The sequence below is a fragment of the Prionailurus viverrinus genome, chromosome B1 (genome assembly GCF_022837055.1).
Source record: "Prionailurus viverrinus isolate Anna chromosome B1, UM_Priviv_1.0, whole genome shotgun sequence".
Classification (NCBI taxonomy): Eukaryota; Metazoa; Chordata; class Mammalia; order Carnivora; family Felidae; genus Prionailurus; species Prionailurus viverrinus.
The window spans coordinates 123,776,805-123,794,524 of record NC_062564.1 but is presented as its reverse complement, the minus strand read 5'-3'; the positions used below and the strand labels follow the sequence as shown (position 1 = coordinate 123,794,524).

General features: G+C 34.6%; 1 protein-coding gene across 5 annotated transcripts in view; it reads left to right on the top strand.

Moving 5' to 3' along the window:
* RAP1GDS1 (Rap1 GTPase-GDP dissociation stimulator 1) overlaps window positions 1-17,720 on the top strand; it is a 174,858-nt gene that overhangs the window by 65,346 nt on the left and 91,792 nt on the right. For 3 of the 5 annotated variants that reach the window (XM_047856128.1, XM_047856127.1, XM_047856126.1), the window contains exons 3-4: window positions 677-799; window positions 11,790-11,915. In XM_047856128.1, the coding sequence (XP_047712084.1) occupies window positions 677-799; window positions 11,790-11,915 (249 nt within the window). Of the gene's footprint in view, window positions 1-676; window positions 862-11,789; window positions 11,916-17,720 lie in introns of those variants that run through there. The other 2 variants (XM_047856129.1, XM_047856130.1) reach the window with 2 other exon arrangements.

The window sequence follows — 17,720 nt, the reverse complement described above, 5'->3', positions numbered from 1 at the left end:
TAAGAAAAAGTGAAGTAGTGTGGTTTCATAGAAAGGCTATTTGTATTTTAACAAAGAAGAGAAGGGAGAAAGGGAACTCTTGAATTTCTATATCAACAAATAGAGTTCTGAATACCATGACCTTATTGCTGCTCATTCTCTTCTTCATGAGCAGTTATTTGAATGAGTTATATGAAAAACATAGTATTGGAACTATATGGTCTCCTCTATAGGATTCCATACAAAATGACATAAGGTGAATGATTTGCTCATTTAATTGTCATTAAAAAATTGCTATAGCATTGTAGGAAACCATAGAAATTACATAGATACAGATATGCTGTTAAGAATTCATAAGGGAAGTAGAAAAAAGGCCTTGCTAGTCCAAATAGACCAGGTTGGAACTAACATTGAAAAGCAGATTTGGTATGCCAGTGGTGTATATTCAGAAAGGATTCCTTTATAATATGACTTTAGGTAGACAAAACATTGTATTATAAAGTATTTTGTGCAAACAAAAACAAAAGCAGCTTTTTGAACTGAAAATTATATTTCTTTTGTATAAATATATATACACTTGAACATATACTGAAGTAATTTCTATTATGGACGGTGAAAATTCTTGGAAGACTTCATTGTAGATAATGTCAGTATTAATGTTGAAGATTTTCCTTAAAGCTCTTTGTATCTCTTTCAGATACGGAAACAAGTGAAAAAATCCAAGGAAGTGGAATACTTCAGCTGTTTGCAAGTCTTTTGATTCCACAGTCTTCCTGCACAGCCAAAGTAGCTAACATCATAGCAGAAGTAGCCAAAAATGGTGAGGTTTTCCTCAAGAACTTTTCTGCTGGGAACATCTTCAGTTTTACACCTCACTTGTCAGTATGTTTTATTAATTTATGTTTTAATTTTGTAGATTAGACATTGTCCATTTCTTTCTATTTCTCTTTTCTTTGACTTTTTTTCCCATATAATTGTTTAAAATGACTATAGTTATAGTCATTCTATTCATACATTTCCCATTTACTATTCTGTTCCTTCAGGGTAGAATTAAAGGGAAGTACTGCTAGTCCCTGCTGTACCTGTGTCATTTATTACTTTGGTAATAGGATTCTTGAGCTTGCCACTGAGTCATTCATCTTTTTTTTTTTAATTTTTTTTAATGTTTATTTATTTTTGAGACAGAGACAGAGCATGAACAGGGGAGGGTCAGAGAGAGGGAGACACAGAATCTGAAGCAGGCTCTAGGCTCCGAGCTGTCAGCACAGAGCCGGACGCAGGACTCGAACTCATGGACTGTGAGATCATGACCTGAGCCGAAGTCGGACGCTTAACCGACTGAGCCACCCAGGCACCCCTGAGTCATTGATCTTAATTGTCACAGGAGAGCTTACCTTTTTCAGTGTATTATATGTTGGTGTGTATTATACCCAGATAAACTTCCTTTTTTTTTTTTTTTTTTTTTTTTTTTATTAGTCTAAGCCTATCCTACCAATATTGGCACTTGGCTCTTAACTGCAACAGTGCAGTTGGAATGTATGTTCTGTTTTCTGCACTCACCTATGTAGGACATCTTTCTTTCTTTCTTTTTTAGTATTTGTTTATTTTTTATAGTGCAGGCAGGGAAGGGGATGAGAGAAAGGGGAACAGAGGATCTGAAGTGGGCTCTGTGCTAACAACAGGGAGCCCAGTGCAGGGCTGGAACTCATGAACCATGAGATCATGACTTGAACAGAAGCTGGTCACTCAACCAATTGAGCCACTCAGGCACCCCAGGACACATCTATTTCTTAAGTTTCCACATAAGAATACTATGAAAAAACAACAATGACAGCAAGACTTAGATTATATGATATCTAATCCATCCTATTAGATGTGGTTTATGTCCAGTGAGAGATTCTTTGGAAGAATTGTATTTTAGCAGAAATATTTGCACGTGATTTTAATTCAGTTTGAGAAAAACATGACTTCTTTTTAAATTTTTTTTTAGAGGCCCCTGGGTGGCTCAGTCGGTTAAGCATCCAACTCCGGCTCAGGTCACCATCTCACTGTCCATCAGTTCGAGCCCCGCGTCGGGCTCTGTGCTGACTGCTCAGAGCCTGGAGCCTGTTTCAGATTCTGTGTCTCCCTCTCTCTCTGACCCTCGCCCGTTCATGCTCTGTCTCAAAAATAAATAAACGTTAAAAAAAATTAAAAATAAAGAAATAAATATGTATTTTTTTAATGTTTATTTACTTCTGAAAGAGAACGAGGGAGACAGAGTGCAAGCAGGGGAGGGGCAGAGAGAGGGGGAGATACAGAATCCGAAGCAGGCTCCAGGCTCCTAAAAGTCAGCACAGAGCCTGACGCAGGGCTTGAACCCACGAACCATGAGATCATGACCTGAGCCAAAGTCAGATGCTTAACTGACTGAGCCACCCAGACACCCCAGAACACTGACTTCTTAAAGCCGTTTTTAAGTATAAGGGCTTTAGTTAATGTCATGTCTTTAGTGTGCCTGGATTTTCAAAATTTGATATTATTTTTAGGCCTTTTATTTTAGTAATTTGCATATATTATACTTTTAAGAAGTTTTAAAAATTCTGGCTTCATTTACATAATCAGTAGAGCAGGTGGCATGTAAAGTACTGGTATGTGTTGTTTGGGGCCCAGTGAAACAACTTGTTCATGTGTGTTACCAAAAAAATTGCCATGAAATTTTTTCATTTGTTTAGGAGTTCTCAAAATGTCTTTCAAATTCCAATGAGGTTCTGTATTGGTAAATCATTTTTTGGCCGTTAGCTGAAAACTGGCCACCTATTGTTTTATGTCATGTCTCAGCTACTGTACATATATAATCACTATGCTGTGCTTTGTAGTTGAGCTGGTCATGAATGTTCAGATTCCTAGTGGTTTGGGAGTATTCAGTGTACTTCAAACAGATTCGAACTGCTCTGAATAGATTGCCTTGGGGCAACAAAGAACTCCAGAAGCAGATCTAGTTTGAGAATGGAACCCTTCCAGATGTTGTTTGTTAACCTAGACCAACCACTATGTGAATCTTCTTAGATGGAATACAGCTTGACTTCTTTTTTAACTGAAAAAAAATTTTTTTTATGTTTATTTTTGAGACAGTGTGAGAGGGGGAGAGACAGAGAGAGATGGAGACACAGAATCTGAAGCAGGCTCCAGGGTCTGAGCTTTCAGCACAGACCCTGACGTGGGGCTCGAACTCACGAGCTGTGAGATCATGACCTGAGCTGAAGTCAGATGCTTGATCAGCTGAGCCACCTAGCCACCCCAATACAGCTTGATTCTTAAGATCACATGGTTTATTTTTAACTTAATGAGAATTACAGTATAGATTTCCAGAAATCAGTTATTTTCTCAAAGTCTTTTCTCTTTTTTTCTTCTCAAATCTTTATTTAAATTCTAGTTAGTTGACGTATAGTGCATATTGGTTTCCAGAGTAGAATTCAGTGATTCATCACTTACAACATCCAGTGCTCATCATGACAAGTCCCCTCCTTAATACTCATCACCCATCTAGCCCATCCCACACCCACCTCCTTCCATCAACCCTCAGTTTGTTTTCTATCTTTAAGAGTCTCTTGGTTTGTTTCCCGCTCTCGTTCCCTCCCCCTGCCCCTTTATGTGTTCATCTCTTCTGTTTCTTAAATTTCACATATGTGTGAAATCACATGGTACTTACCTTTTTCTGACTTACTTCACTTAGCATAATATACTCCAGCTCCATCCACAAAAGCCTTTTCTCTTAAGAATGAGTTTCCATACTAATTTTAGCATAGATTCAGAAATTTTGGATAGTAAATTTTTGTGGATTGCCATTCCTCTGTGATCTTACTTAATATCAGTCATTATAATATTTTGTCACAGTTTCGTGATAACTCTGCTGCTATAGGTTGCTTCTAGTAATACTTTAGTAGATGACAGCTATGTTCTAAAGACATAATAGAATTTGTAGCATTTATACTTTTAATCAGAGGCTTGTAAGGGCATATCTACTGGTTAAAATAAGTGGGATACATTTAAATAGTTATTTTTTGCTTAATCACCACATTGTTTTTGTAAGTGACTGGCTGAGAAAGTAAATTAGAATCTTTTTTAAAAATAAATTATATCTTCAGAAATGCAACATGACCCACAGAGTACATTAATTGGGCTTATATTTCTTCTTTTTAGAAACTTGGTGGTGAAAACAAGATTTTGTGAACCAGAGTTAAAAAGAGATTGGAAGGTGATTTTTTCATCTCCACTCTTCTGTGCATTTTATGTAACTACAGAGGAGAAATATTAGCATATACTTCATAGATTCAGATTAACCTTAAAATATAATTATGTTTAAATTTGTGCATACAAAATCTCCCAAAAATTAGCATACTAACGTTGAAATTTGAGAGGATTAGCAAGAAGTTTCATGTGCAAGTTTAATGTGGGAGCATAGCCATGATCATAAATTACAGTAAAGGATTTTGATACCTTTAAATAAAATATTCCCCTATGCAATACACTTAAGACTGAGGCAAAAAAAAAAAAATAATAAGCAAGATAGGAGGTGTCTGAATGTTTCCTCCTTTTCAGAATTGTATTGTCAAGATATAATAATAATTTCCTAAGACTAGGTGCCATTAATATGCCTACATTGTGCCAGGAGTTATGTACATTATTTCAAATTCTAATAACAACCCCATATGAGATAGGACTTTGCACATGAGATAACAGGCTAAATATCTTGCCTATCTTTACCCAGCTAGTAGGTAGTAAAGCTGAGATTCAGACACTTATGTGGGGCACCTTGGTAGCTCAGTCGGTTAAACATCCAACTCTTGATTTCAGTTCAGGTTATGATCCCAGGGTCATGGGATTAAGCTTCACATTGGGCTCTGTGCTGAGCATGGAGCCTGCTTAAGATTTTCTCTCTCCCTCTGCCCCTCTCCCCCACATGTATGTGCTCTCTCTTTAAAATAAAAAATTTTAAAAAATATATGTGATAGTCTTTGGAATTTATGCTTCACCTTGTTTTATTCTTCTTTACTTCTCTTCAGTAAATGAGATATTATGATAGCAGTGGAAGAGGTACTAGTGATTTTAATGCAGGGATAGCAGTGTATGACCTGAAAGATTAAGCTGATAACTGAAGTTAAAGGGTATAAAAAAGCAGACAAAAGGTCAACCACTTGGCTTCTGTTCCTTTAGTCCTCTAAAACACTCCTTCCCTGTCTTGGGCCATCAGCATCAGAATCACCAGGAACTTATTAGGATGCAGATTCTTTGATCCTCTCCTTCAGACCTATTGAAACAGGGACTCTAGGACTGTGATCCAGCCATTTGGTTTAACAAGTCCCCCAGTGATTCTCACACCTCTATAGCTTGAGAACTAAATCGCAGTCTAACGTAATATGGAATCAGTAGTTTGGATCAACATTATGCTTTTTTCCCCCATCTGTACTTTATCAGATTATAAAAGTCATTATCAAACTTTTCCACTTGAATGCTCCCAACCACAAAAGAATAAAAGTGTACGCCTAGGATGGACTAGAGAGGGCACTGCCAGAAACATGGAAGTCTCGTGTTTTCTCTTGTAAATTTGTTTTAATTTTGCCCTCTACTCTATAACAAGTATATGTCTGTTTTAGTATTAAATATATGTATGCTCTAGAAAAGTTGTTGGATAAAATTAATACCCACCACCAAAAATAACGCACCAGGTTGTCAGGTAGCTTTAAGTATTCCTTGATATTGTAGTTTTGGAAGTTTAATCTCTGTCATTTTGTAAGAATTAGTAGCAATTTTTTAACAAAAGGCAATACAAAGTATAAATGAAAAATGTGACAACCTGCATATAAAAGTCACAGCTTTTTATATATTTATTCCTCATAGTTTTCCTTGTTCTTCTGATGAAAACTGTAAAAAGCTAAGAGTTAATAATTGCTATGAGGTTATTAGAGAAAATTCAAACTGAATATACTTATTGTTTAGTGTAACAAACATTAAGGCAGACTCTAGCACTCTGTTTTTATTTGGCTTAAAGAGTTTAGTTTTAATAAAATAGATTTGGTTCTGTCTGGCAGCTGAAAGTGACTTTTAATATTTGATAAATAGATATGTAAAAAGCAGGTTTTATAAAAAGAAATTTTTTATTTTATAGTTTTGTCACAGTACTGTACTTTGTGATGATGCTAAATGATATGTAATTCAAGTAGGTTTGGGAAAGTAAAGGCAAAAAAGAAAGGAAGACTGGATTTAGAAAGAAATAGAGATATTCTATCAAGCATTTGAGTGTTTTGCTACAAAAGAAAAAACTACTCTTAAGAAATCAACTTTATGTTAATAAATTTGGGTTGGTATTGAGATAGAACAATGCCTATTCCTTAAAGCTCTATATTGAATTTCTGCATTGAAGTCCACACATTATGCAAAAAGCAAAATGAATTTTATCTTGCATAGACACACACATATGCAAACAAATACTTAATGGTTTCTTTTTTTTTTTTAATTTTTTAAATGTTTATAATTTGAGAGAGAGAGAGAGAGAGAGAGAGCGAGAGCGCAACCAAGGGAGGAGCAGAGAGAGAGGGAGATGCAGAATCTGAAGTGGCTCCAGGCTCTGAGCTGTCAGCACAGACCCAGATGTGGGACTTGAACCCACAAATCCTGAGATCATGACCTGAGCTAAAGTCAGACACTTAACTGACTGAGCCACCCAGGCACCCCAGTGGTTTCTGCCTTCTATTACATAATGGCTTCCACAGACTTTGGTTTTTCCACTCACTGTCATTCTGAATGTATCTTAGTTTCAGCTTTCCCCTGATAGTCCTTCCCTCACTCCCCTGGAGTAAAAATTGTCAAGAGAGGATCTGATTTTTCTTTCTTCTTCTTCTTTTTTTTTTTTTAAATTCATCACTATTATCCTGTTTAGTAGATGTTTTTTTCTTAAGTGGGCTCCATATCCAATATGGGACTTGAACTCACGACCCTGAGATCAAGAGTCGGGTGCTATACCACCTGAGCCACCCAAGTGCCCCATTTAGAAGATTTTTTGAACTAGAATATCTGATAGGCCAGCTTGTATATAGTCTGGACTGGAGTCAGAGTCCATCCAGCTATGATCAGGTAACAGGCACAAGCAGTGTGAACTAGGGATGTGTCTAGTGGGAACCCCTTTGAACAGGGATCACTGTCACAGCCATTCATTCAATTATATATATAATATTATACATAACATATAATTATGTTACATATATAATATCTTAATTATGTTATATATATAATATCTTAAACACATTCCTTATTTTTTTTATATGAAATTTATTGACAAATTGGTTTCCATACAACACCCAGTGCTCATCTCAAAAGGTGCCCTCCTCAATACCCATCACCCACCCTCTCCTCCCTCCCACCCCCCATCAACCCCCAGTTTGTTCTCAGTTTTCTTTTTTTTTTTTTTTTATGAAATTTATTGACAAATTGGTTTCCATACAACACCCAGTGCTCATCCCAAAAGGTGCCCTCCTCAATACCCATCACCCACCCTCTCCTCCCTCCCACCCCCCATCAACCCTCAGTTTGTTCTCAGTTTTTAACAGTCTCTTATGCTTTGGCTCTCTCCCATTCTAACCTCTTTATTTTTTTTCCTTCCCCTCCCCCATGGGTTCCTGTTAAGTTTCTCAGGATCCACATAAGAGTGAAACCATATGGTATCTGTCTTTCTCTGTATGGCTTATTTCACTTAGCATCACACTCTCCAGTTCCATCCACGTTGCTACAAAAGGCCATATTTCATTTTTTCTCATTGCCATGTAATATTCCATTGTGTATATAAACCACAATTTCTTTATCCATTCATCAGTTGATGGACATTTAGGCTCTTTCCATAATTTGGCTATTGTTGAGAGTGCTGCTGTGAACATTGGGGTACAAGTGGCCCTATGCATCAGTACTCCTGTATCCCTTGGATAAATTCCTAGCAGTGCTATTGCTGGGTCATAGGGTAGGTCTATTTTTAATTTTCTGAGGAACCTCCACACTGCTTTCCAGAGCGGCTGCACCAATTTGCATTCCCACCAACAGTGCAAGAGGGTTCCCGTTTCTCCACATCCTCTCCAGCATCTATAGTCTCCTGATTTGTTCATTTTGGCCACTCTGACTGGCGTGAGATGATACCTGAGTGTGGTTTTGATTTGTATTTCCCTGATAAGGAGCGACGCTGAACATCTTTTCATGTGCCTGTTGGCCATCCGGATGTCTTCTTTAGAGAAGTGTCTATTCATGTTTTCTGCCCATTTCTTCACTGGGTTATTTGTTTTTCGGGTGTGGAGTTTGGTGAGCTCTTTATAGATTTTAGATACTAGCCCTTTGTCCGATATGTCATTTGCAAATATCTTTTCCCATTCCGTTGGTTGCCTTTTAGTTTTGTTGGTTGTTTCCTTTGCTGTGCAGAAGCTTTTTATCTTCATAAGGTCCCAGTAATTCACTTTTGCTTTTAATTCACTTGCCTTTGGGGATGTGTCGAGTAAGAGATTGCTACGGCTGAGGTCAGAGAGGTCTTTTCCTGCTTTCTCCTCTAAGGTTTTGATGGTTTCCTGTCTCACATTTAGGTCCTTTATCCATTTTGAGTTTATTTTTGTGAATGGTGTGAGAAAGTGGTCTAGTTTCAACCTTCTGCATGTTGCTGTCCAGTTCTCCCAGCACCATTTGTTAAAGAGGCTGTCTTTTTTCCATTGGATGTTCTTTCCTGCTTTGTCAAAGATGAGTTGGCCATACGTTTGTGGGTCTAGTTCTGGAGTTTCTATTCTATTCCATTGGTCTATGTGTCTGTTTTTGTGCCAATAAACACATTCCTTATTAAGTCCTGGTATATTTTTACATATATCCATCTAAAGTATGTAACTACATTATATAATGCAATATATATGTAACTATTATATACTATATTTCATATATAACACTATGTTATATATTATATATTATATATTATATAATAACATAATTATATATATTAATTATATAAGATCTTAAACATATTCCTTATTAATTCCTGGTATTTTTACATATATCCATCTAAAGTATGTAACTACATTATATATATATATAATGTTATATTATATATATAATATATATAATGCACATATATATGCATATTATATATAACTATATATATAACTATTATATACTATATTTCATATGTAACACTATATTATGTATTATACTACTATATTATATATTATATATAACATAATTATATATATTAATTATATAAGATCTTAAACATATTCCTTATTGATTCCTGGTATTTTTACATATATCCTTCTAAAGTATGTAACTTCATGTCTTTAAAACTAGCTAAGGAGGGCTGCACTCCTCAGTTAAAAAACAAATTGGCTGAAAAGCAGGTTTTAGAAGGGAATTTACTCTTTTCAGGGACTGGCAGTATTGCCTTTATATTGAAAGCTAAGGAATGTACTAGTTTTATTTTATTTTTAATGTGCTTTAAAAAAATTTTTTTTTACATTTATTTATTTTTTGAGAGACATAGAGAGACAGAGCACAAGTTGGGGAGGGGCAGAGAGAGAGAAGGAGACACAGAATCTGAAGCAGGCTCCAGGCTCCAAGGTGTCAGCACAGAGCCTGACGGGGGGCTTGAACTCACAAACTGTGAGATCGTGACCTGAGCCAAAGTCGGACACCCAACCGACTGAGCCACCCAGGTGCCCGTTTAATGTGCTTTTTAAAAAAATTGAAACCTAATTGACCTATAACATGGTGAGTGTTTAAGGTGTTCTTTATATGCTTTTCTATTAAAAAAAAAATGTTCAGGGGCGCCTTGGTGGCACAGTTGGTTAAGCGTCCGACTTCAGCCAGGTCACGATCTCGCGGTCCGTGAGTTCGAGCCCCGCGTCGGGCTCTGGGCTGATGGCTCAGAGCCTGTTTCCGATTCTGTGTCTCCCTCTCTCTCTGCCCCTCCCCTGTTCATGCTCTGTCTCTCTGTCCCAAAAATGAATAAAAACGTTGAAAAAAAAATGTTCAGAACAGCTTTAGTTTAATTTGAATCTGCAATTTTCCTGTAATTACTTATTCTCTATCATTTCAAGAATAACTGAAGCTGTTGATTGTACCATCAGAATTTTGAAAGATATGTTGGTATCATATAGACAATTAGGGTATCAAAGCAAAAATAGTAGCTCATAAATGTTGCCATTGTGTGAAGCATAGCAACAAACAAACCAGTACAATCTAACAACAGATTCCATTTATGACATAAGAGTGCAAATCAGACTGTGCCTAAATTTCTTATTTTAGTAGTTATTAAAATGATCTCACTGTTGGAAACTAGTTATAGGAAAAGGTAGAAGAGATAATGAATATGTGTATTTAATTTGATTAATTTGAGTTGGTGACGTGCTATTTTAAGATTTGAAATATATAAAGATCCTGAAGTGTGACCATTAACTTAAGAGGTAGACAAGTAGACTGATGTGTCATCTTCCATAGAAGATGGTCATTGAATTCTTGGAAGTACATATAGCATGATTTGTTTTCCCAATAGGGAAAACTCCTGCTAGGGAGTTAAAAAAAAAAAAATTAACAGTAAACTTAAAAGTTAGCTTTAGAAGTAACAAGTATTCTTAATCTTGGAAGTTTAAATTACAGAGAGCTTTCAATAATACAGTAGTAAGTAAGAAATATAATAGAAATGCAATCCTTTGTTTAAGTAGAGAGGAATACCTCTGTGACTCATAGCTATCTTAGCAGGAAAAGTTGTGTCAGAGGTAACAGCTCACATAACAGCCCTATATGATGTGCTCTAGGAATTTGAAAATGAAGAGAAAGAGAAGGAGGGTTGCTTATGATGGTGTTTGTGGAGCAAGCTAAGGAGTGGGCCCCCTTGAAAGTAATACTGAAAAGATAGTGATTTATTTATGTAGTAGGATGGGTTATAGGTAGAGGAATTAGATGTATGTTGACTAACTTCATTGACCAGTACATCCTTACAGCAAATCATGATGTCCAAAATAATGGTTCTAAATACTGATTATTTGGAGAACTTTTATTAATTAGATGTCATTATTATCCTTTAATTATGTAGTAGTCTATCATGAGACACCGTAAAACTTATGTCTAATCATCATGACTGTGATGCTGTTATTGGGAGACAATAAATTTGAGAATGGTTTACTATAGAGCTAATGAAAAATGAGTTGGAAGCGTAAGAAAACTTAGCATTTGGTACTTAAGACCTATGAATGTGTGGGTATAACAGCAGATATTAATGATCCATACAAATAAAGAGTAGGAATGAAGATAAGGAATAGATGATTCCACTAGATCTTAGCAATTGAAAAGGACCTATTATTTTTAATGAGACACTTGAACCTTTGAAAAAAATCATATTTTGTCTTTTTTAGAGACCATATAGTGAAAATTCGCACAGTTTGATAACTTAGTTTATAACTGTAGTACGTTAATTATCAGGTTCATGGAAGGAGCATTGCCAATGTTTCCATCATCACACATTGCATCCCAAGCACATTTGTAATTATAAGAAGATAGTGATCAATTAGGTATAATGAAAGTTAATTGAAAGTCTTTTTGGTTGTGGCAGAGACTGTCAATAAAAATAAGAGCCCACTCATTTTGTGTACTTATTCTATGAAGTATTTATTAGGGTTATAATGGTGCTTTTGAACACAATGTACTCTTCAAATGGTAAGCCATCTTAAGCATTTTAATCGTAGGTATTTATTAAGGGACGTGATTTATGTAAATTGTGAATTTTTAGATTTTTAATTACATATGTCTCTTATTTTCAGAATTTATGCGTATTCCATGTGTGGATGCTGGATTGATTTCACCACTGGTGCAGCTGCTAAATAGCAAAGACCAGGAAGTGCTACTTCAAACGGGCAGGGCTCTAGGAAACATATGTTACGATAGCCGTAAGTGTTGAAATATCAATGATACACTTAAAAACTTTTGTTTAAGAATTATGGTTTTCAGACTAATTCCACTTTTAGTGTTAGCACTGTCTTTTCTAGGCTAAGACACTAACATGAGCCAGATGATTTAGCTCTGCTTGCTTAGCAGAACCAGTGGAAATTTGAGCCATAGGATTCTTAACTAAGAAGTTAAGGAAGTGAATTCTTTTTCTCTGCTATCACAAATAATACTTTCAGAGGAAAGTAAGTCAATTTCTGAGAAATTGGGGTTTTTGAAGCGTTTTAGAACAAATGTATATTGTCTTTTCAGTTAGGTTTTATTGCAGTTATATCTCTGAATGAGAATGCTTATGAACACAGTTTTTTAAAGTATTTAAGTCTGTCCAAATAAATTTTTAATTACTTGTAATTCAATAAAACCATTAATAAAAACCATTGTCTTCTCAAAAGCTAGACTGGCCTACTGCATCTGCATTGACTCCATTCCTATTTGTCATAATGTCATTATCATCCTCACCGCTTTCTGTAATACGCTACTGTGCCAGGTAAAGACAAAGCAAGAACTTGGGTTTGGATATATTGCAAAAATTTTACATTTTCTACTTCTCCTCTCCACAAATATGTAAACAGAATACAGAAAAATCTTGAGTATATTCAGTTAAATTTGCCTTATCCTGGATTTTCCTTAGATTTATATTTTCTGAGCCAGAAACACATATTTTAACACTTACCTTTAAAGTCTCCTAGGAATTTAGTTCTATTTATATAACTAAGATAACTTTTACTGTTTATTTTCCCCAGTGACTTCATGCACAAAAGACATAACCCTTTCATCATAGGCGATGCCTCACAAAGTGATTTGGACATGTAAGCCAGATAGAAAATAAGGTCATAAACATATTTATTTATGATAAAAGAAAGTAGAAAAAAGACTGAAACTGTAACTTTCAGTTTTAATTTCTTTGTAGCATTGGTGGTAAGGCTAGCCTAACTTATTCTCCTTTCCTTACTTTTTCTGGAACATAATATATTATGTGTGAGGATGTGGATGTCTTAATATGAATTTTAACTTACAATTTCCAGTCCCCAATACTGATTATAAATTTATCTATCTGTTCCTTCCTTCCAGTGCCTTTTATCCTAGGGTATTAGCTTTATTTATAAAATTCTAGTGCTTTATGTTTGTAACTTTGCCTTTTTATATTTAGGAGTTTTATTAAACATCATAGCTTACAGTATTAGCTTTGAGTATTGAGTGAACCATTTAAGATATATTTTATATCATTAATGTTAAGAATAAAAGTTAAAAAGATCTCTACAGAGTAATAGTCAAAGATTGATGGCATGTATTTGATGACCATTGATCATTACTATGTTTATTCTTATCCTTCTGTGTTATATTACTAGAATTTAGGGCTGCCACAAGTATTCTTTAACCCTTGCTCTGTTTAGTTATTCTTAAATTATGCATTATTTAAATATAGGAATTCTCTATTTTAAGTACTTTTGTCCTGGAGTTTTCCTTAGTTTTGGCACAATAGAAGAAACACTCATAGTGATCTCTTATCTCATACTGCTATTATTTTTATGGGCACACAGTAATTTTATTTCCTGTGTACTCTAAAGAACCATGAAGTTAGGGTAGTAAATGTGTAGTTAATAAGATTATCATTCTGATGAAAGTAAAGTCCATTTGCTCTGTTCTTATGAGGTATAAAGTCTGTGGGTGTGCTTTAGGCTATGAAGTTAATTTTTTTTGTTTCATTTACTTATAAATATTTATAACCACTTCATTTTCATTCAATTCAATGTAAATTATAGTTAAATGGAAAATTAAGCATAGCAAATATAGGCTGTTTTTTATACTTGTAAACCTTGTTTAAGGAAAGTGAAGTTAATAGTCTTAAAAATGTATAAATATAAAGAGTGATTTATTACTGTAAATTGTCTGATAAAATGTATTCATTGTGCCATGCTATCTTATGCATATAATTTCTATAAGCCTGTATGCTTTCTTATCCTTTTATTGGAAATTAAATCTCTGTGAACATCTCAGTGATTTTGTCAGAATAATTGTAAGAAAAGTACAGCACTTTTATTTGAATTACGAAAATGATATTTTAGTCTGTAAATATGATGCTGTGTGCTTGATTTGTGAATTTATTTGAAATGCATTTCTCATTATATATTTTGACAATTAGGAGTTTCAAAGAACCCAGGAATTAGATTTCTTTTTTAAAAAGTAGTGAGTAACTTCTCGTTTAATTAATTAACCTTCTTCCCTCTCAAGAATGTAGTGCTTCATTATTGAGGTACCTGGGTGGTTCAGTCATCTAAGCATCTGTCCTCAGCTCAGGTCACGATCTCATGGCTCATGGGTTTGATCCCCACGTCAGGCTCTGTGCTGACCACTCAGAGTCTGGAGCCTGCTTTGGATTTTGTGTCTCCCTTTCTCTTTGCCCCTCCCCTGTTCACACTGTCTTTCTCAAAAATAAATTAAAAAAAAAAAAAAAGAATATAATGCTTCATTCTTAAAAAGAAAATAGAAAACTACACATGACAGCTTTATAAATACAGGGAATCTTTTCCTTATAAATAATACATGTTTTAAAATTCACATTGGTGTTTTATCAAACTTACCTGTCAGACTAAGAAGTTTACTTACATTTTATAAATGCACTCCAAGTGGCTAATTTTTTTATTAAAAAAATTTTTTAATGTTTATTTTTGAGAGAGACAGAGTGGGAGCTCAAGTGGGAGAGGGCAGAGAGAGAGAGGGAGACACAGAATCTGAAGCAGGTTCCAGGCTCTGATTCAGGCTGTGAGCTGTCAGCACAGAGCCTGACATGGGGCTCAAACCCACAAAACATGAGATGACTGAGCCACCCAGGCACTCCTAAGTGGATAATACTTTAATGCAGGCTCATTCAGAATGTTACTAGGCTTACAACAGATAATAAAGCCAATATGTGCAAAAAGCACCAGAAGGAATTCACTATAAGAGATCAAAATTTGAGAAAATTTGTGTATATTTTATGGATTTTTATTTTAACCCTTAAAAGGTAATGCAGTTGCTAGGATATTTCAGTTAACACAGTTTATTTGAAAGGAGGAGAACTCCAACTGTAAAAGGAATTACACTTGCCATAAAATCCATGGAAATCTTTTGAAAAAAGTAGGTCAGATTTCAGTTTTACTGGCTTTGACATTTTAGGAACTCTTCCGAATGGAAGGAAACTCTTACATAACATAGGTAGCAGGCTGACAGAACTGCTAAATAGGACGGAGTGAGGCTTTGTTGCTGATCAACTTTTTGAATCCCAGTCTTTCTCTTGCATATAGAGATGAAAGAATCACTGGATAAGAACATTTTTCATTTAAGATGCCTGGTCTTTTTTCTGATCTTCCAAAGAGCCTCCAAAGATACTTCAGTTATGGATTTTTCTTTCCAAGTATCCAAACAGACTTCTGATATAAGCAACATTTTAAAGCTGTCTTGCCTTTAACTTTGCCAAAAAACCCTTTTTATGAGACATTTGAGATGCTTTAAATCAAAGATTAGGGGGGCACCTGGGTGGCTCAGTCGGTTAAGCGGCTGACTTCGGCTCGGGTCATGATCTCGCGGTCCATGAGTCTGAGCCCCACGTCAGGCTCTGTGCTGACAGCTCAGAGCCTGGAGTCTGTTTCAGATTCTGTGTCTCCCTCTCTCTGGCCCTCCCCCGTTCATGCTCTGTCTCTCTCTGTCTCAAAAATAAATAAACATTAAAAAAAAATTAAAAAAAAAGATTAGGGAAAATTTGTATTTCAATTTAGAAAGGAATTAGCAAAATTGTGATGGGATATGTTGGGTAATGTGATTTTAAATAAAGAGAAGTAGCATTACATTTCAGAATTGCATGCCTTCAGCCTATTTCATTTACATTTCTCTCAAAGGAGATATTAAAAAGAATGAGTTCTTTTTTTTTCTCATTTGTCTATCTCTGTAGTATTCCCTTCTTTCAATGACTAGTTTTGTTTATATAGCTGTACACATTTTAAATTGTTGATATAGTTAAATAGCCTTATGGTAGTGAAGAGCTGCTTTTTAAATTTCCACACTGTATTTATAATTTGTAAGGATAAATTGGTGATTGGAGACTGAGTTTTCTCTGTTTGAAGATGTTACTGCTTGAGGTCAGGAAATAATTGATATTAGATGTATTTGTCCAAGGTTATTTAGTAGAAGCTGGAAGAAAATGATTAGACAAATATTTGTGCCTTTATATATACCAGAGAAAGAATAATGTACAATTCAAGTTAATACATATTAAAATTAAATGTGCATCTTTATAGAAAATTAATGATTATTATATAATTGATACTCTTATTGGAAAGGTACCCACTTAAGAAACATATAATATGCCATCTTACATGATATGAAGAAAATTGGATTTGTGCCCACTGAAGAATAAATAAATATTCAAAATGAGATGATGATCAGGCTTGCCATAGCCAGTATTTATGAAGTTAAATAAATATTGTTTATTTCATTGACTTCAAGTATAAATGGAAAGGATACCAAATATATGCCTGGACCTATTTATATATTAATGATTATAACTTTGCTACCCTATTCTTATGTAAAAAATTCATCCTTCTGATTGCAAATGCTAAAATATAATTTGCATTAATTCTATAGTATTTTGTAATGTAAGTTGGTTAGATAAGTATGTGTTATAATACAGACATGCTTTGAAATTGCCTAAGTAAGCAAAGTGTATTTGCAAATTTATGTCTGGCATTTAAAATAAATGCTTATTTCAGTGGTATAAATTAGGTTAAGTATTTAATCATGTATTAGAGAGTTTTGCAGGTTCATATATTTACCCTACTTTGTGTCAGTAGTCAGTTTTAGAACAAAATAGAATTATTATCCAATAAGTAAAAACCAGATTCTTTTTATCAGTTAATCTGTTGTATAAGAATGGGTTTATCACCAAAGTGTATTATGTATATGAGCATAAAAAACTACATGCAGCTGCAATTTTTAGAGGTAGTAATTATGGCTATTATCACATGAAAATACTTTATTACACAGATATGCTGAATATATTGGAAAAAAATGTTGTTTTGTAACACGATTATAAACTGAAAAATTTCATGCCATTAAAGATGTCTGTCTCTAATATGATAGAGAAAATAAAATGCACAAAGGAACACAACTTGTTGACAGTTAAAAGTACACACTAAATTTATGTAGGTTTTGGTCAGAATAAAAAGAAATAGATGATAGGAGTTGTAATTGGAGCCATTTTTAGAAATTAAGCAAATAGTAAATTGCTTATATAAAATATAGTTCATTTTAAAATAAAAGTAATTATAAATAAGTGAGATTTTACTATGCCCCTGGAAGGCAAATATTGCAGATGTTAAGATTTCCAATTCTGCCATTTACTAAGTTGTCATTTAATCTTCCTGAATTTTAATATCCTCATTGGTAAAGTGGACTTGTGTGAATTAAGTTAGGTTTATATTTAGATGTATAATATAAATTTTGAGCTGCTGTGCAAAGGAAATATGTAGCATATATGCATGATCCTTTGTCTTAGTTTGGGCCACTATAACAAAATATCATAGACTGGGTGGCTTAACCAACAAACATTTGTTTCTCACAGTTCTGGAAGCTGAGGAATCCAAGATCAAGAAGCCAGTAGTTTTTGCCCATAGCAAACTGTATGCATACATGGCAGAGAGAGAAGCAAGAGAGGAAGCAAGCTCTCCTGTCTGTTATAAAGGCACAAATCCCATTATGAGAGTCCTACCTCT